Source organism: Sorex fumeus, unplaced genomic scaffold, assembly GCF_029834395.1.
Source record: "Sorex fumeus unplaced genomic scaffold, SorFum_2.1 ptg000081l, whole genome shotgun sequence".
NCBI lineage: Eukaryota > Metazoa > Chordata > Mammalia > Eulipotyphla > Soricidae > Sorex > Sorex fumeus.
This window is the reverse complement of record NW_026606138.1, coordinates 8,301,687-8,317,651: the sequence shown is the minus strand read 5'-3', so window position 1 is coordinate 8,317,651 and position 15,965 is coordinate 8,301,687. Positions and strand designations below refer to the sequence as shown.

Here is a 15,965-nt window from a genome sequence, read left to right as displayed (position 1 = left end):
ATTCAGAGCTTACTCTTGGCTCTATGCTCCGGGATCACTCCTGGCTTGGGGAACCATATGTGATGCTGGGAATCAAATTGGGGTTGGTCACATACAAGGAAAGAGCCTTTTTCTCTGTACTATCACTGCAGCCCCTGATGGATTCCTTTAAACTCTACACTTGTCTTACTCCTAAATGTGGTCTCTTGAACCCCTGTTCATTCCCACTGGGTCTTCAGACAACTCTGTCACTTCCTAGTCACTCCTTTCTCTGCTTCTCATCTGAGCTACTAGGTATATGTTTGTATTTTTCCCATCTCCAACTCATTCACAAAAGGACTGTCTCACACCTGGGGGCCTGTCCCTCAGCGTTGGGAACCTATAGACCTATGAGTGAACTCTGCCTGCATGGGTTTCTGCTGAACTATAACTTACTCCAGAAAAGGGTATTCTGGCCCTCACACAGTCACACAGTAACTGAAACCCCATTGTACCATATACATCAAAACTCTCTTCAACCAGAAATCATTTTGATTTACTTTCTCTGCATGAGAGAGAGCAAGAGAGAGAGAGAGAGAGAGAATGTGTGTGTGTGTGTGTGTGTGTGTGAGGGGTGGGGGAGGGAGGGAGAGAGAGGGAGAGGGAGAGTCTTGATGTTTCCTACAACAGAATAGATTTAATAACAGAGAGAGATTTAATAATCTTTGTTCTCTACATGCAATAATTTTTACTTCAAAACTTGCCTGTGTAAAACTCCAATTGTGGGGGTCTAAGGAAATAACCCAGAAGGCTGGAGTGCATGATTTTCATAAAGAAGCCCCAGTTCTAATCTGCAGTACCTTGTGTTCCTCCTGACAGTACTGCAGCCACAACAGGGCTGGACCACTGCCAAGCATGATCCTTTTCAAAATAATTCCAAACCAATATTTGGAACTTTATTCAATTTTATACTTTTACAATTAGTTCTGCTTCCACACAGACTTCAGAACTTTATTCAATCTATTTCCTCACCAGTTGCTTTCCCTCACCCTAAGAGTCTTTAATACCCTAGGAGGTGACAATCTCCTAACACACTGGTTTTCTGGTTCTTCGGTTCTCTCACTGCTGTTGAACCCTCCTTCAATTCTTTGCCAAGAGAACACTATGCTGGACTCCTCAGAGATCACAATGTCCAAATCCTCCTTGTCCTTCTCTTGTCCTTCTTTGCCATCCTTCCCAATTCCAGCCATCTAACTTCCTTCTTTTTATGACTTCTGCTCTCATTTCCATTCACTTCTTCCATGTCTAGTGGTTTTTCAAACAATATTTTAGTAACAGTTCTCCCCCTCCTGTGAAATGTGTATGGGATGCCTCTGTGCTGCAGATGAAGGCAGAGCCACTTCAGGTCAGGACCTGAAGGAATGGAAGAATGGAAGACCCCGAGATGCTCCTCCATCATGAGAGAATGAGGGAAGTAGTCTGAAGCCTTTTACTACCATCACTTCTTTCCATGTACCACTTGATCCTGGTGACATTCCACTGGTGTGAGAATCAAGTCTTAAACATTCTGTGTTTTTCTGTACTCTGTGCTCTTTGATAATACCTAATCAACTCTATGGATGTTCTCAGCTGTTGAAGAAGGCATTAGGAAGTTATGGTCGATTTGCTCGAGCGGGCCCAGTAACGTCTCCATTGGAGACTTTGTTGTTACTGTGTCTGGCATATTGAATACTCTCGGTAGCTTGCCGGGCTCGAAGTTATGGTAAATCCATATTATTCTCTATGGGGTCCAGATTCTTTTGCTGTGTAATACTGGCACATTATTTGATACCCCACAGGCTCTGTCTCAAATATTTAACCCTTACCATGGTCAAACTTGACTCTTTATGGGCTATAACACTGAAAATATTCAACCATCTGACTAGAGTTCCTTAAACATACTTCTCAATTTTTCTGTTTCAGTCTCTGTTCTCTTTCCTCTTTCTGCTTCAGAGGATGTACCCTTCTTTTATTTCAATACAAACTCCTCCTTTTGGTATTTTTGGATATGATCCTTCCCTTTTCACTCCTCTGGGTTTGGAATCAAACAAATCTTGCTTTTTCTAACTTTTCAACTCAATGCTCCTACCTTTCTGACCTCTTCCTAGATTGTACTGATTCCAAAACTGCTGAAAATGTGACTTCTCCCTTTACCCTTTACTAAAACGACTTCCTGATTGCTGAAATCTATGGCCTCATCTGCTCTAACCATCTGTAGCAACATGCTTTGGGAATAATTTCTTTCTTTCAGAAATTGCTCTCATGTCTGATGAGACTTTATTCTTAGTTTCTAACTTTTTCAGTCCCTATAAGTTCCTTTGCCTCCGTCTGCCTCCAGATCCAAATATAGAAATATCTATGACTCTGTCCTAACTCTGACTCTTGGGATTATAGAGACAGTACAGGGGAGAAGGTACATATTCAGGTGCCTGGGACATATTCAGGGGTCATTTATAAGCACAAAGCCAGGAATAGTCCCTGAGCAATTCTGTGTGTGGCCCAAAACACACCCCTTCAAATAACCCCCCTTCCTAACTCCTATTATTCACATTTCTTTCTTCTTCACTTCAATGCTTCTAGAATAGGACCTTCTAGATATATAACTTCTCAAATTCTTTCTCTAGTCTCTAGCTTTTCTCAAGCTCCAGTGATAAATGTCCTCATTTGATAACTCCTTTGACAAGAATGCCTCATTGCCACTACAATCTCTGCACTTTTATTGTTATTTTATTTTTGGGCCACATCCGGCAGTGCTCAGGGCTTACTTTTGACTCTGTGCTCAGGGATCACTCCTGGCAGGCTTGGGGGACCATGTAGGGTGTTGGGGATAGAACTGGGGTCATCCACATGAAAGTCAAATACCCTCCTGCTGTATTCTAGCCTGAAGCTTTATATTTTCAATGAGTTAAATATCGATCCTAGCCTAGCGGGTAGGGTGTATGCCTTGCACACAGCCAACCTAGGTTCGATTCCTCTGCCCCTCAGAGAGCCCAAGAAGCTACCAAAAGTATCCCGCCCACACGGCAGACCCTGGCAAACTCCCTGTGGTGTATTCAAGACACCAAAAACAGTAACAACAAGTTCTCACAATGGAGATGTTACTAGGTCCACTCGAGCAAATCGACAAACAGTGCTACAGTGCTAATCATCTTCTCTTCCTCCTTGAAATCTCTATTTCTATAAATAGAAAACATTCTGTATCTAGTCCCCAAGTTTAAAATCTCAAATCAGCCTTTGTCTCATAGCTTTCCATTGTCTCAAATTCAATCAACTGCTGAGTCCTTTCAATAAACTGGAGGAATATATATTGTATAAATCCCATCTTTAGTCTATAATGTCAGTAAATTCAGGTTTTAATTAAATTCTTTGGATAATTCTATTACACTATTTCTCTCTCTTTCTGTGTATGCGTGTGTGTGTGTGTGTGTGTGTGTGTGTGCGTGCGCGCGTGCACGCATGATGTGCATGTGCTTGTGTACAGTGTTAGGGAATAAACTCAGAACCTTACACAGGTAAGGCAGGTGTTCTTTCACAGAACCACATTCCCTGGCCTTTTATTTGAACAGGCATTCTGGGTCTTCTCATGCCCAGAAATTTCTATACATATATATTATTGCTAGATGATCTATATGTATTTATATGTGTGCCTGTGTCTCTATATCTACGGAGGATTTTTACTTTTTTTTCTCTTGATAATGATGAAATCAAATTTAGCCAGCCTCCGAGTAGGTTCTCACCATTACTATATTACTATATAGACTTCCAAGTAATGCCATTTCCTCACAAGTTAATAAATAGCCTCCAAATTATGCTAAAGTGGCTTTTTGAAGATTTAAAGGTCATCCATTTAGTGTCTTTCAATATCTCTCTACTCCTTATAGAGCAAAATCTTCCATTCCTGCAGGGCATGCAGCCTCTTTGTAAGTCCTTTTCTCCTGTCCATATAGTCTTCATGTCCTTCTGCGCTCGTGTTCTCTTCCTGTGCCTATACCCATGTCTTTGTATGTACTTTGCACATACTGTGCCTCAGGATCCTTTCCCAAAGATTTTCATCATCCCTTTTCCTGCTTTATCCGGTCAAAGGGAGGAACTTATTTCTCTAATTTTCACAATTCTAATACATGGTTTAATTTCAGCATTTTCAGGTTTTATTTTCCCGCCTATCTCTTCATTGACCTAGAGTCTTTCAAGACTGGGATCAGACCTTTTAATCTATGAAATCCCAGAGCCTACACCATTCAACAAATGCCAAACAGTTGAAGAGTGAATATGGTTTTGTGATATCATATATGTTTTCTTCCTTTCAGGACTTACACCTCATGGATAGTATATGGTTCTCTAGCCCATAGGAAGCTAATGTCATTTTCATGACCCTGCTTTCTACTATGTAGATCATTCTGGTACTGTGCAGACATGGCAGAGGAGTGGTAGAAGGTCATTTACATAGGTGAATTGAGGGAAATGTTCTGTTTTTTAGGGGCCACACTCAGTAATGCTCAGGTGCTACTCCTGGTTCTGTATTTGGGGGTCCCTTCATATGGTGCTGGGGCTCTAACCCAGGGTTTCTGCATGCAAAGCACATGCTCCAGCCTGTTTAGCCATTTCTCAGATCCCAGATACAGTTCTTAAGAAATACATTCTTTGTTCTTTCTCAGCAAGATTAATATCCAGGAGCTGAAAGCAGCCTATTGAGGGAGAGTGAAAGTAAGCTTTTTATAGGTGGTACCTACAATTTTAAGGTCTGACATATGGACTCTCAGGGATCAATCCAGATCATGTTTTCTCCTCTGCCTTGCAGATGCTGACTGTGCTTTGGTTTCCAGAGCACACATTTTGTTGGCAGTGCACAAACCCAGTAAAAGGTACCATTGTCTCTCTGCACAGAGATGGAGAGCTGCATTTCTTTCTGGTTAGTCCTCATAGCAGGCAGGAATACAACATGAGGAAAGCACCTATTTTGCACATGATTGACTCTACCCTCATGAAAGGTGAAGCTTTGTGTTGTTATTTTGAGTTTTGTTTCAGGGGCCAATCTGGGCAGTGCTTGGCAGCTACACCTCATAGCATGGTGTCTGGGGCCAGTGCTAGCACTGCTCAAGGACCAGATGGTGTTGGGAATTGAACCCAGGGCTTCTGCACATCAAGCATTCCAGTCTGTTGAATTATTTCCCAGGCCACCAGTGAAGCTTCTTGGACTTCAAATGAATATTTGGTAAATCATTTTATAGATTCACATTCATAAATTTTTCATTTGAACTCAGTTCAGTACAGACATTAGAACTATTTGGAGATCAAAAAACTTTTGGGAAAAAAATTTCTTTTCTTGGTAGTGCTGGGAATTGAACCCAGGTCCTAATATATGCAAGGCAAGTGCTCTACAAGTGAACTACAAGTTTCTCCTTATTTTTGAACTGTTAAGTCAGATAAGAAAGAAGAAGAAAGAATACATTTAATAGTAATGATAGGTAGGATTGACAATTAGGTTGGATATAGTGAAGACATCCTCAGAAGAGGTTTGCTAGTTTTATGGAACAGGGAAGATACCTGAAAAATTTCATTTTCTTAAAAAGTTTCAAAAAAATATTAATTCTACAACTGAGCGTTGTCACAGTTTTCATTAATGGAGCTTAAATTTATAAACTATCTAGAGGCAAGTTGAAATGATATTGCTAGGTTATTTAATTTAGAAGTTTAAATGTGTTAAACATTGGTTCATTTAATTATATAGTTATAATTTATCTAACAAATACATAACTTCATAATGAATTCTGAAAATACTATGACATGCAGGAATCTGCCCTTTGAAACAGCAAAATCTCCCTTGAACTTATATGCATTGGGCTGGAGAGAGAGTACAGTGTATAATGAGGTTACCTTGCATGCAGCCAGCCCTGATTCTATCTCTGGCACTGCATATTGTCACCTGAGCACTGTCAGATGTTATCCCTGGATACAGAGTTAGGAGTAAACCCTGAACACAGCTGGGTATATACCCCAAACCAAAAAATTATATGCATTTATTCACGGTCACGGTCCTCCCGTTATTCATCGATTTGCTCGAGCGGGCCCAGTAACGTCTCCATCGTGAGACTTGTTGTTACTGTTTTTGGCATATTGAATACGTCACGGGGGAGCTTGCCAGGCTTTGCCATGCTGGCGAGATACTCTCGGTAGCTTGGGCGGAGGAATTGAACCCGGCTCGGCCCGGGCTGGCTGCATGCAAGGCAAATGCCCTACCACTGTGCTATCGCTCCAGCCTATGCATTTATTATTCACACATATTATAATCTTGAAAATAAGGCCACATATGAAAAAGACAAACCGTAGATTTGAGGGGGGTGTGGTGTGGTGTGGGGGGTGGGGCTAGGGCCATCCAGCTGTGCTTGGGGCTGATTCCTTGCTTTGTGTTCAGGGACTGCTCATGGAATTGCTCAGGAGACCATACAAATTGTACATGTAAGACAAGGAGCAGAAGGAATAAAAGAGTTACTTGGAGGAAGATAAAAGGAAGCTTGTTGCTCCTACTTTATTAGTGTGGTCAAGCCATGAAAGATAATAAAGGTGATTTAGGAATTACAACCCTGAAATTTTAAAGTATTTGTAGGATGAATTCTCTCCCCCAAAGCAGATGTATTGGCAATGCCCTGGCTCTGGCCTGGGGTATGCCCATGTGTACTTACCGCTAAAGAGGGAAATGACTGAATGGCTAATGTGCTAGGTTTGGATATGGCATGACATACTCGTTAATTGGTGTGAGCCAACGCTGTTGGGTTTGTGATCCTCATATTCCTTCCCTATTCTCATCCCTATTTGGACGGTTCTGTTCATAATCTGATGAAATGCTCCTGTGGTTTAGCATCTTTCTCAATGCTTCTCTTTCCTAGCGTAGATCGAGAAAGTCACCAAAGATAGCTTGTTAGCTCCTAAAGTTTAAAACTCTGTTAAATATTGCCCAAATTAGAAGGCTGTGGAATTTATGGTCAGATATGGAAAAACATTTAAAAACTATTAAAAGCAATGGACCTCAAAAATTTATTAATACACCAGGTTTGTCATCAGTCTCATTCATTTACAATCTGTGCCTTAATCAAGCACAGTGGGGTTGACCAGTAGCTTCCCTCCTCCAGATGGCAGCTCTGACATCCCTTGGGAGGCTTTCTGCATGGTCACTTAAAAATGCTTACCAGCCTTGGACTTCACTTTCTTTTGCAGGTGTCTCTTGAAGGGGAAAACACTTTTAGAGTTTTTCATTTTTAAAAAAACTCTTTTCAGTGGTGCCCTCCCTAGCAGTCAGTGGTAGGAACCAAAGAGGCAAAAACTGTTCTGTGACTATGTTCTAATTTCTAACTTCTTGTTTGCCACTTAGTGGGCAGGCTGGGGAAGGCAGTGACAACTGAAGCTCCCTGGATAGAAGCTGGAAGCAGAAGACTCTGGGGGAAATCACACAGAGCTGCTGCTCACTCAGCCACCATCGGAGAGTGGGCTTCATGGGCTCCATGGCAACGAAACAAAATGCCTTGGCAATGGGGGAAGGTTAGCATGATTCCGGAAGAGAGGGGAAGGGGGTTCTCTCTGTGACAAGGCTCTACAAGCTTCCCCAAGACTTTGTGACACTTTCTGTGAAGCCCAGTGCTGGGGGATACATCATTCTGAAGTGCCTGAGAAACAAACACTGCCCTTTCCCGTCCCATCCACAGACCATTATGTCCCTGTACTGTCCCTTTGGCCACTGACACCGAGTGTTCAACACTGAGGTGGAATTCCATTCTTTTCTGGACATTTCTTTCCTCTGTGCTAGAAACACATGTAAACAGGTCGTTTTTCTTTCTTTTTTTTCTCTTTTTAGATTGTGGGCTCTGGCCTCAATCAACACTGCAGAGACTTTTCAAAAAATTATTACTGTATTTGTGACTTTGCCATGATTCACCATCTATACAAATAGTCTGGTTGCTATAGAAACATAAGTATTAGAAAAAAAGGGCAGCAATTGGTGGCACAGAATAATGACATAAATAAAGTGGTGGAAACAACCCAGGGTAGTGTGTGAGTAGTGATAAAACTTTTATTATTGGATATTTGGGTAAACCTCTACATCTAATGTGACTGTAGAAAGAAAAATAATAGAGACCAAGTGCTAATTTTCCCCCTAATTTTGAATACTACCATTACCACCTCCTGAAGTGGGAATAAATGTTCATAGCTCTTTGAATCTTATAGTTTTAGTAAAACACTAAATGTATTGTCTCCTGAGACATTTCTAAGTATTCTGGTAAGTGTATAACTGTGGTGTGATAATGGCAAATGTTTACAGCACACTAAACAGCTAGAAATTTCGTTAACCAGGTTTCTGCTTACAATTCAACCATGTTGAAGAATACTATACTATACTATACTATACTATACTATACTATACTATTAAAGAATACTATACTGACTTAAGAAGGAACTTAGGTGCTGGCAATTGGTATCAGTGACAGAGTGCCTGGGGCTCGGTAACCTACTACAAAATTTAAGATGTGTAAATATCAACCTGAGATAGCCAAATGCCATTTATTCAAATTCATTCCAGTCCTTAATCCACAGAGCAAGTCTTACTTAACAAAAGCAAATGTTTAGCCACTGAAGCATAAGTACGAATATTAATGAATTCATTTTAATTGCACTTCCCTGCTGAGAGCTGTTAGCCTGTTTCTGTCAGTGATAAGTGCTGCACCTGGAGCCATTATATGTAAAAAATATCATATACAAATACCCACTGCAAACCCGGAAGCTACTGTAAAGAAGACTGAAGACCTATGTATTACACCAAAGTTTAACCACCGTGAAAATGCTTAAATTTGAGAGCATCTCAATGGAATTTTATACGTGACCATTCAGATCCAAGGCTTAAAAGCTAACATTTAAATATTCAAAATAACAAGCAATTAAATAGTGCTTAAATGGTGTTACTCTTTAGCAACTGTGTAGGAACAATTGCTTTACTAGGCAAATTATGTAAAGATTATATAAGTATCTATCTTTTTTGGATTTCTTTTGAGGCTCAGGGGCTTACCCACTTTATTATCTCTCCAGGCTCTCTCTATTTTCTTTTAAGCAGAGTGGGGTTAAGTCACACCTAGTGATGCTTAGGGCTCACTCCTGCCGCTCTACCAAGGAATTACTCCTGGTAGTGCTTGGGGAACCACATGCAATGCTGGGGATCGAACCAGGGTTACCTGTGTACAAGGCAAGTGCTTTACCTGCTGTACTATCTTCACAGCCCACTATCTATGTTTGTATTACAGTTTACACCATGAGTATTTCTTGTCCTGGATAGCTCTTTTGGTGATGAGACTATATATGTACATATGTGCATACTATATATTATATAGACTATAATATGTATGCATTATATACACACATATAAATATATTCTTCACAATTACCCAATGAACTAAGAACTATAATTATCTGCATTTGTAGTTTTAGAAAGCCAATATATAATAAGTTTTGGAAACCTGTTCAATGTCCTATAGCTGGAAAGTAAAGGGGCCAATCTGGACAACTTGGATCTGAAGCCAAAGCTTCCAATCAGTTCAATATACTGGCTTAAATGAGTTCCTTCTAAGAGTAAACAGTTTATAGTCATATAAGAAACAAACATTTCAGAAACTTCTTTTTCACATTTTTACTAAATTCAACCATCTATTTTCCTAAATTTTAATTTTTTAATTTGATGGTGCAAGGTTTCCTAGCAGTGCCAGAGTCCTCCCAGCAATCCTCAATCCATCTATGTGCTTCATTGATTAGGTCCAGTGATGTTGTGGGCCACCAGCCCCTGAACCAGCATCACTAAGTATGGGGTATGCAGTGGTAAGCCTCTAACTCAGAGATTACCAAATGCTAGTCAGTGCTCTAGTCCCTTGAGCCAAATCTACAGCTCTTATATTCTTAGTTTCAAAGGGTCTGTCATGTACATATAATAAAGATAACATTTTATATATGAATGGATATAAAGTTCAAATCTTGAGTACCCCAAGTGGTGGCCCTATTGAATTCCTAGACCAAGAATCCTTGTTGTAAAGAAGAACATTACTTTCCGTTTTCATTTTTCTACAATTGGGGTATGCAACAGAAATAAATAGATGTTAGTACAATTCTCAGTAAAGTTCCTGAAATCTTGGGAAGGAAGAGGGAGGAGTTTGAAAAGGCATTTCCAAACCTATCATTGCTTTCTTAGTGCAAAAGAGGGACATGAAATAGAAGAAATATAATTTACTAGGAAACATAACAATATCAAACAAATGCATGGAGCTCTTATCATTATCAAAAGTGGACAGTGTTTTTAAATTTTCTTTAGAGTAAAAAAAGAATCTAAGAACAAAAGTTTCATTTTTCAAAGCAACCCATAATATAAGGAAGAAGGCTTAACAGAAATCTCATATCCCTGTTATTTTGTCATACTGAAAGAACAAGAGAAAAATTTCAAATGACACAAGGACAAAGATAGTGTAAACAAAATCTGCCTGAAATTGTCTATGTTGCCATCATGATCACAGATACAACAAGCATTATTTCAGCAGTTCTTTGGCACAAAGCTGTGAGCAACTTAGCATCTACCTAATCAGGTGGGCACCTTCAAACACTCTCCTCACAGATTTCCATCTAGCCAAGATTCCAACCAGTCCACGTTTTCTCTGGGCCAAAAAAGGCTAGTGTTCCACTTACGTGAGCTTTTGAAGTCTTTCTTTTTCAGTCTCCTCCTCATCATGGTTCCACGTGGGCTAGTGGAGTAGAGGCTTCGAGGTAAAGTTCCCATGTTCAGGGAACTCAGGCTGTATGCACTCATGGAGGTAGGAGAGAAGGATGAAGACACCAAAGCTGCTGTAAGAGAGTGAAGACTTGGCACAGAGCATTCCCGGGAGGGCATGGGCCTGCCACACTTGCCGGCCAGTAACAATTCAGAAAGACACACACAATGCAGAGCAATGGCTGTTTAGTTCTCAACCACACAGAGACCAGCGCTCAGGAGCCACAGAGACAGCTCTTTAGAATTGTTAGTCACAAGAGCCTAGAAATGCCCGAGGAACTGCATCACCCTCAGCAGCACAATGGAGCACGGTGGGGTTCTTAGAATTTTGCTTTAGGCAATGCCCCAAACATTAAAACGGATCTCTCCATAAACAACAATTCCGTGCAACAGATACATGATCCTGCTTTCATAGATGTTTTCTGACATGAATTTCACAAGTGATTTCACATACACACACACTGGGCCTTAGATGATTCTGGATTGTTAGTCCCTAACACATAGAAAGCATTCAGAACATTTTCATCTTTTCGCAACCACACACACTTTCCAACGGAAAAGAAAAAGACTCAGGAAATGGTAGAATGAGAAACTGTAATTACACAAAGGAAAAAAAAAGGCACTTAACACTTATGAAGCCCAATCCAGAATGGATTAGATGAAGAAAGAATAAGAAGGATATGATTTCAATAAAAGACCAGGAGGAGAAAGCCTGGAACATTACGAGGGCTGTTTGGAGGAGGTGCTTTCGGGAGTGGCAGTGCTGGCACTCTGCAATGGTCAGGGTGGTAGGTGTTATAGTGATGGTAGGTGTGAAGGCTGTAGTGGTTGCTGGCCCAGGAATCCCAGGTAAGTTGCCTGTCGCTCCTCTGAATTTTCACTGCCCATATGAAGTGATGATGAGAAATAAGAAAAACAAACAAACAAAGAACCAAAAAAAAAAAAAGAGGAAAAAGTAACTGAATTGCACAAATAAAAAGTGTAACTAAAAAAATGAAGCTGCTTGCAAAGAAAAAGAAATCTACTGGCTTTACCCTTTTCTCAGTGGTCAGCAAAGCAGATGATTAACATCAGGGATGGAAACTTTTCATCTCTCAAGAATAATGCATGTCTTACCCCAGCCTCCCCCCGCCCCCAGTCCTTTAAGATGACTATTGAATCAATTTCTAATCTCCCCATGTGCTTCCCAGCAGAGATTAAAAACATTTTTTTTAAAACTAAAAAGTCAAGTCCATAAAGATATATGGCATACAATTAGTAATTAAAGATTTGCAAATCTTGGCCAGTTAGTAGCACTTGTTTTGAGAAAAAGAAAACAAAGAACAATAAATAACATTGGCTCATGATTTCAAGTGGTTAGCTAGTCACACATCACAATTTACTGCTCTGACATTTAATTATACTACGATTCATCACTTCGACTTGACTTTTCTCAGTAATAAGCCATTCTCATCATCTATCAACATCAGAATCTTATCTGTATCTTAATAAGTGTCAACATACTTTATGATTTTGGGGTCTTTAAAAATTATTTACATTTCAAAAAGTGTTAGACATCAAACCCAGAACACAAATTTGGAAGCATACATTTTACCCCTGGGCTACATCTCTGTCCCTTGAAGGAACAATTTATTCTTAAAACATCTCACATAATCCTAATTTCTTAAAATTCTAAAAAATCAATTTATTTCAATTTTTAGTATCACCTTTATTTAAAAAAATATTATATACACATATATATTTAGTAGATACCTTTTTATTCTAGAAATATATATAATATGTATATAGTCTTTTCTTTCTAACTTTAATTTGATTGAGATTTGATTATTTACCCAATGTTCTAAAATATGAGCATTATAACTGTTACTTATAATAAAAACATCATTTAATTTAAAGTATAAGAAACTATAGAGACATATCTCTACTGTTGAAATGCTAATTTTAGAGATCTAATATACAAATTATTTCACAGTATTTATTCATAGAGGGGGGTCAAATCCTTTGCATTTTAAGGAGTGATATTTAGATAAGAGTGGAAGTTACAAAAAAAAAAGAGTGTAAGTTACATCATCTGTGGTATCATCCTCACTGGTCACATCCCAGCCTTTTCAGAAGGAGATAGGGCATGGAAGAAAAGCACGAATATAGACATTACTTGGGGCAGATGCTGACTTATTTCAGCTCTTGCTCTTCCTTTGTATATACTCTTGACAACTACTCAGTCTCCCTAGACCTCAGTTTCCTCATATGTCCAATTATAAACATGAAAGCATTTACTTTACATGAAGACTGTGAGAATTTAGCACATACACATAGCATAAAATGCAGAGAGTGGTGCTGCTACCTGGAACCAAAACACATGAGTTAAGATATACAATGCTCATAATATTATTTTTTCCACTACTACTAGTTACTTACCCACAAATTAAGTGTCTTTTAAAGTAAGTAAAAGCATCTTTCAACAAATATCACTCATTGCATACTTATGTTCAGAGAATAAGTTAGAAATCTGAAGAACACTTTAGCCACCATTGACCTGTATCCTGAACTATGTGGCTTTTTCCTTCTCCTCCAGTGTCACTTCTACCTGTGCTCTATCCTATTTTCAAGTCCCATCTCCCTATGTGTTCCACTGCACTGCATTCAGAGTTCACGTCCTACCTGCCCAACTTCTGCTATCCACAACACCCTTAGGAAAATCTTTACATTTTTTAGATTAATTCGTTAGATTAATGTGCTTCCATTTAAGTTGCTTAGATGGATACAAGAACAAAGAGAATCAAAGTACGGCTCCCCTCCACCATCTCTTTATTCTCCTCTCTCTGCCCATCACCAACTGAATCAGCCACAGTAGTTCAGGTCTGTCCTTTGAATAAGCCAGGCTGCTTCTTGTCTCAGGACATTTGCACTTGCTCTTCTTTCTGTCTCTAACACGTTCTCCCTTATATTGCCATGGCTGGCCCCTGCTCACTGCGTAGGTTTCAGAGTAAGGTGCTACATCCTCAAGTTCCTGTGACCTTGCTGGCTGCAGCAGCAGTCCTCTCCCAGGCTTGAGCACTGCAGTTTGTGTGCTTCAAAGCCACATTACTCTCTCAAATGGTTTGACCTATTTGATGGAATTTGAATGGCTGGCTCTTGTAACTGGAGTGTAAATTCCATAGAAATAGGAATCTACTTGTCTTGCTTATTGGTTGAGTCAGGACAACCAGAAAGGGTCTTGTACATAATAACCAAATGTATGAATAAACAAATGAATGCATCAGTGAATAAGAATGTCAACCAGTGTCCATCTGTCCACATTCCTCTCCTTGTGATAAAGGATAATGCAAAGGAAGTCCCTAAAGTGTTTGTATTCACTATATTCATCTATTTTAAGAACTTTCCTTCTGTTTGCTTAAAGGAAAAAGCAGTTATTTCTGGGTCTGGTTAGTCTACACACAGCCCTTCTATTGTCATCCTGTCATCCAGATCAAATAACGATTATGATTCAAGTGAAGTATAAGGAGTGGACTTCAAGAATTCTACATCCAGCAGGTAGGGCGTTTGTCTTGCACACGGCCGGCCGACATGGCCAACCTCCGCCCCTCTCGAGAGCCCATCAAGCTACTGAGAGTATCTCGCCCGCAGGCAAAACCTGGCAAGCTACCCGAGACATATTCAATATGCTAAAAACAGTAACAACAAGTCTCACAATTTGTTGTGAGACGTTACTGGTACCCGCTTGAGCAAATTGATGAACAACAGGATGACAGTGCAGTGCAGTGCAGTGCATTTTGAAAATAATAAAAAATAATTTTTGAAGACTGGCAAGTCCAACTAATAAATTGAGAAGAAGATACTCTATTTATTGTGTGCCTGACATTGTGCTAATGAATGCAGGCAGGTTAAATAATGATCCTAACCTTTACTTTAAGGGTCTTTGAACTCTTAATGGGGATAAAATCTTCATCATATAAAATAATAAAGAGACAAAATTTGACTAAGATAATGCACTAAGTTGTATCACATGTAACCTGGATAATGAGTGCAAACTGTTCAAAACTTAACATAAGCCAGAGAAAATAGTTTCTGTTTATTTTGAATAAATACTTCCGATGAATTTATTTTATGGTTGTGGACTTGGTACTGTTATCTGAGGAAAGTATCTAAGTCTAAAATTAAGTTGTTACCTTTTTGACCCACTCTCATTTTGCAAGAGCCTTTATATACTCACATCCACAAATAATATTCAACTTGCACTGAATACTACTCATAGACCTGACACCACCCATTTTTTATAAAATAGCTCACATAATAACAGCCATTTTACAGATGAGAAAACTGAGGTCTAAAAGAGTTGGGTCACTAAGGTCTGAGTTAGGGAGCTGAAATCAAAGTTTTGGAGTCTGGCTTGGAGTCTCTGCCCTCAGTTACATGGTCTCCGGGTGTTTCTGAAGTTGTGACAGACACAACAGCCAGTGAAAATATTATGCCTTTGACATTATTCCATGATGATATCACTGCTGAAGCCTTACAAAGTAAGGGGCACAGAGGATCATGTGTCTGTTCTCTGTAACGGTATCCTCTTGTCCTGTGTGGCATGTCTGAGGGTGGAAGCAATAATCCTCAGATGAAGAGCTCCTGATAGTAAGTGTGCTGCCCCTGGGTCACAGTCTTTTTTCCAAGGTCAACATTTCCTTTCAATCCTGATGTCATTTTAACACCCTCAGTGGGAACCAATTCTAACCTCCCTGTTAGTTCCTTAAATGCTGTTATTTACAGAGAAGAGCAAGTTGGTCTCCTCTTAGTTGAGGGCTGATTTCTCTATTCCTTTGAAAACACTGTGGTGGATGCTTTGCTGCTAAGCAAAATTTGAGAAATGTTCTAACTCTAATTACCTTTGGGAAAAAACACACGCTGTTGAAGGCATTGGAGACGTGAAAAAGAACCATATCTTTCTTGTGGGAAAAGGGTAAAACCCAACATGCAAACACGGGAATTTGTGACATTATAAACACAAATATTTTTTGTATTTTTCCCTTGTTACCTTGATGTAATTATTTTTAAGCACCAATATCTAGTTTTCCTTGAAGTGCAGTCTTGTTTTAACATAAATTGTGGGGAGATGCTTGTTTGCTATAAGGAAGATGGTGACCAATGTTCAACAGAAAGGGTAACAGCGTTAGAAGTGGAAGCCAGA

General features: G+C 39.5%; 1 protein-coding gene across 12 annotated transcripts in view; it reads right to left on the bottom strand.

The window, feature by feature from the left end:
• Positions 1-15,965, bottom strand: part of GRIP1 (glutamate receptor interacting protein 1) — a 798,871-nt gene that overhangs the window by 103,288 nt on the left and 679,618 nt on the right. For 6 of the 12 annotated variants that reach the window (XM_056130719.1, XM_056130715.1, XM_056130718.1 and 3 more), the window contains 2 exons: positions 11,511-11,666; positions 10,705-10,860 (listed from right to left, as the gene is read on the bottom strand). The exons of 1 other annotated variant lie outside the window; for it this stretch is intronic. In XM_056130719.1, the coding sequence (XP_055986694.1) occupies positions 10,705-10,860; positions 11,511-11,666 (312 nt within the window). The remainder of the gene's footprint in view (positions 1-10,704; positions 10,861-11,510; positions 11,667-15,965) is intronic. 5 more of the 12 variants (XM_056130720.1, XM_056130723.1, XM_056130722.1 and 2 more) reach the window with 3 other exon arrangements.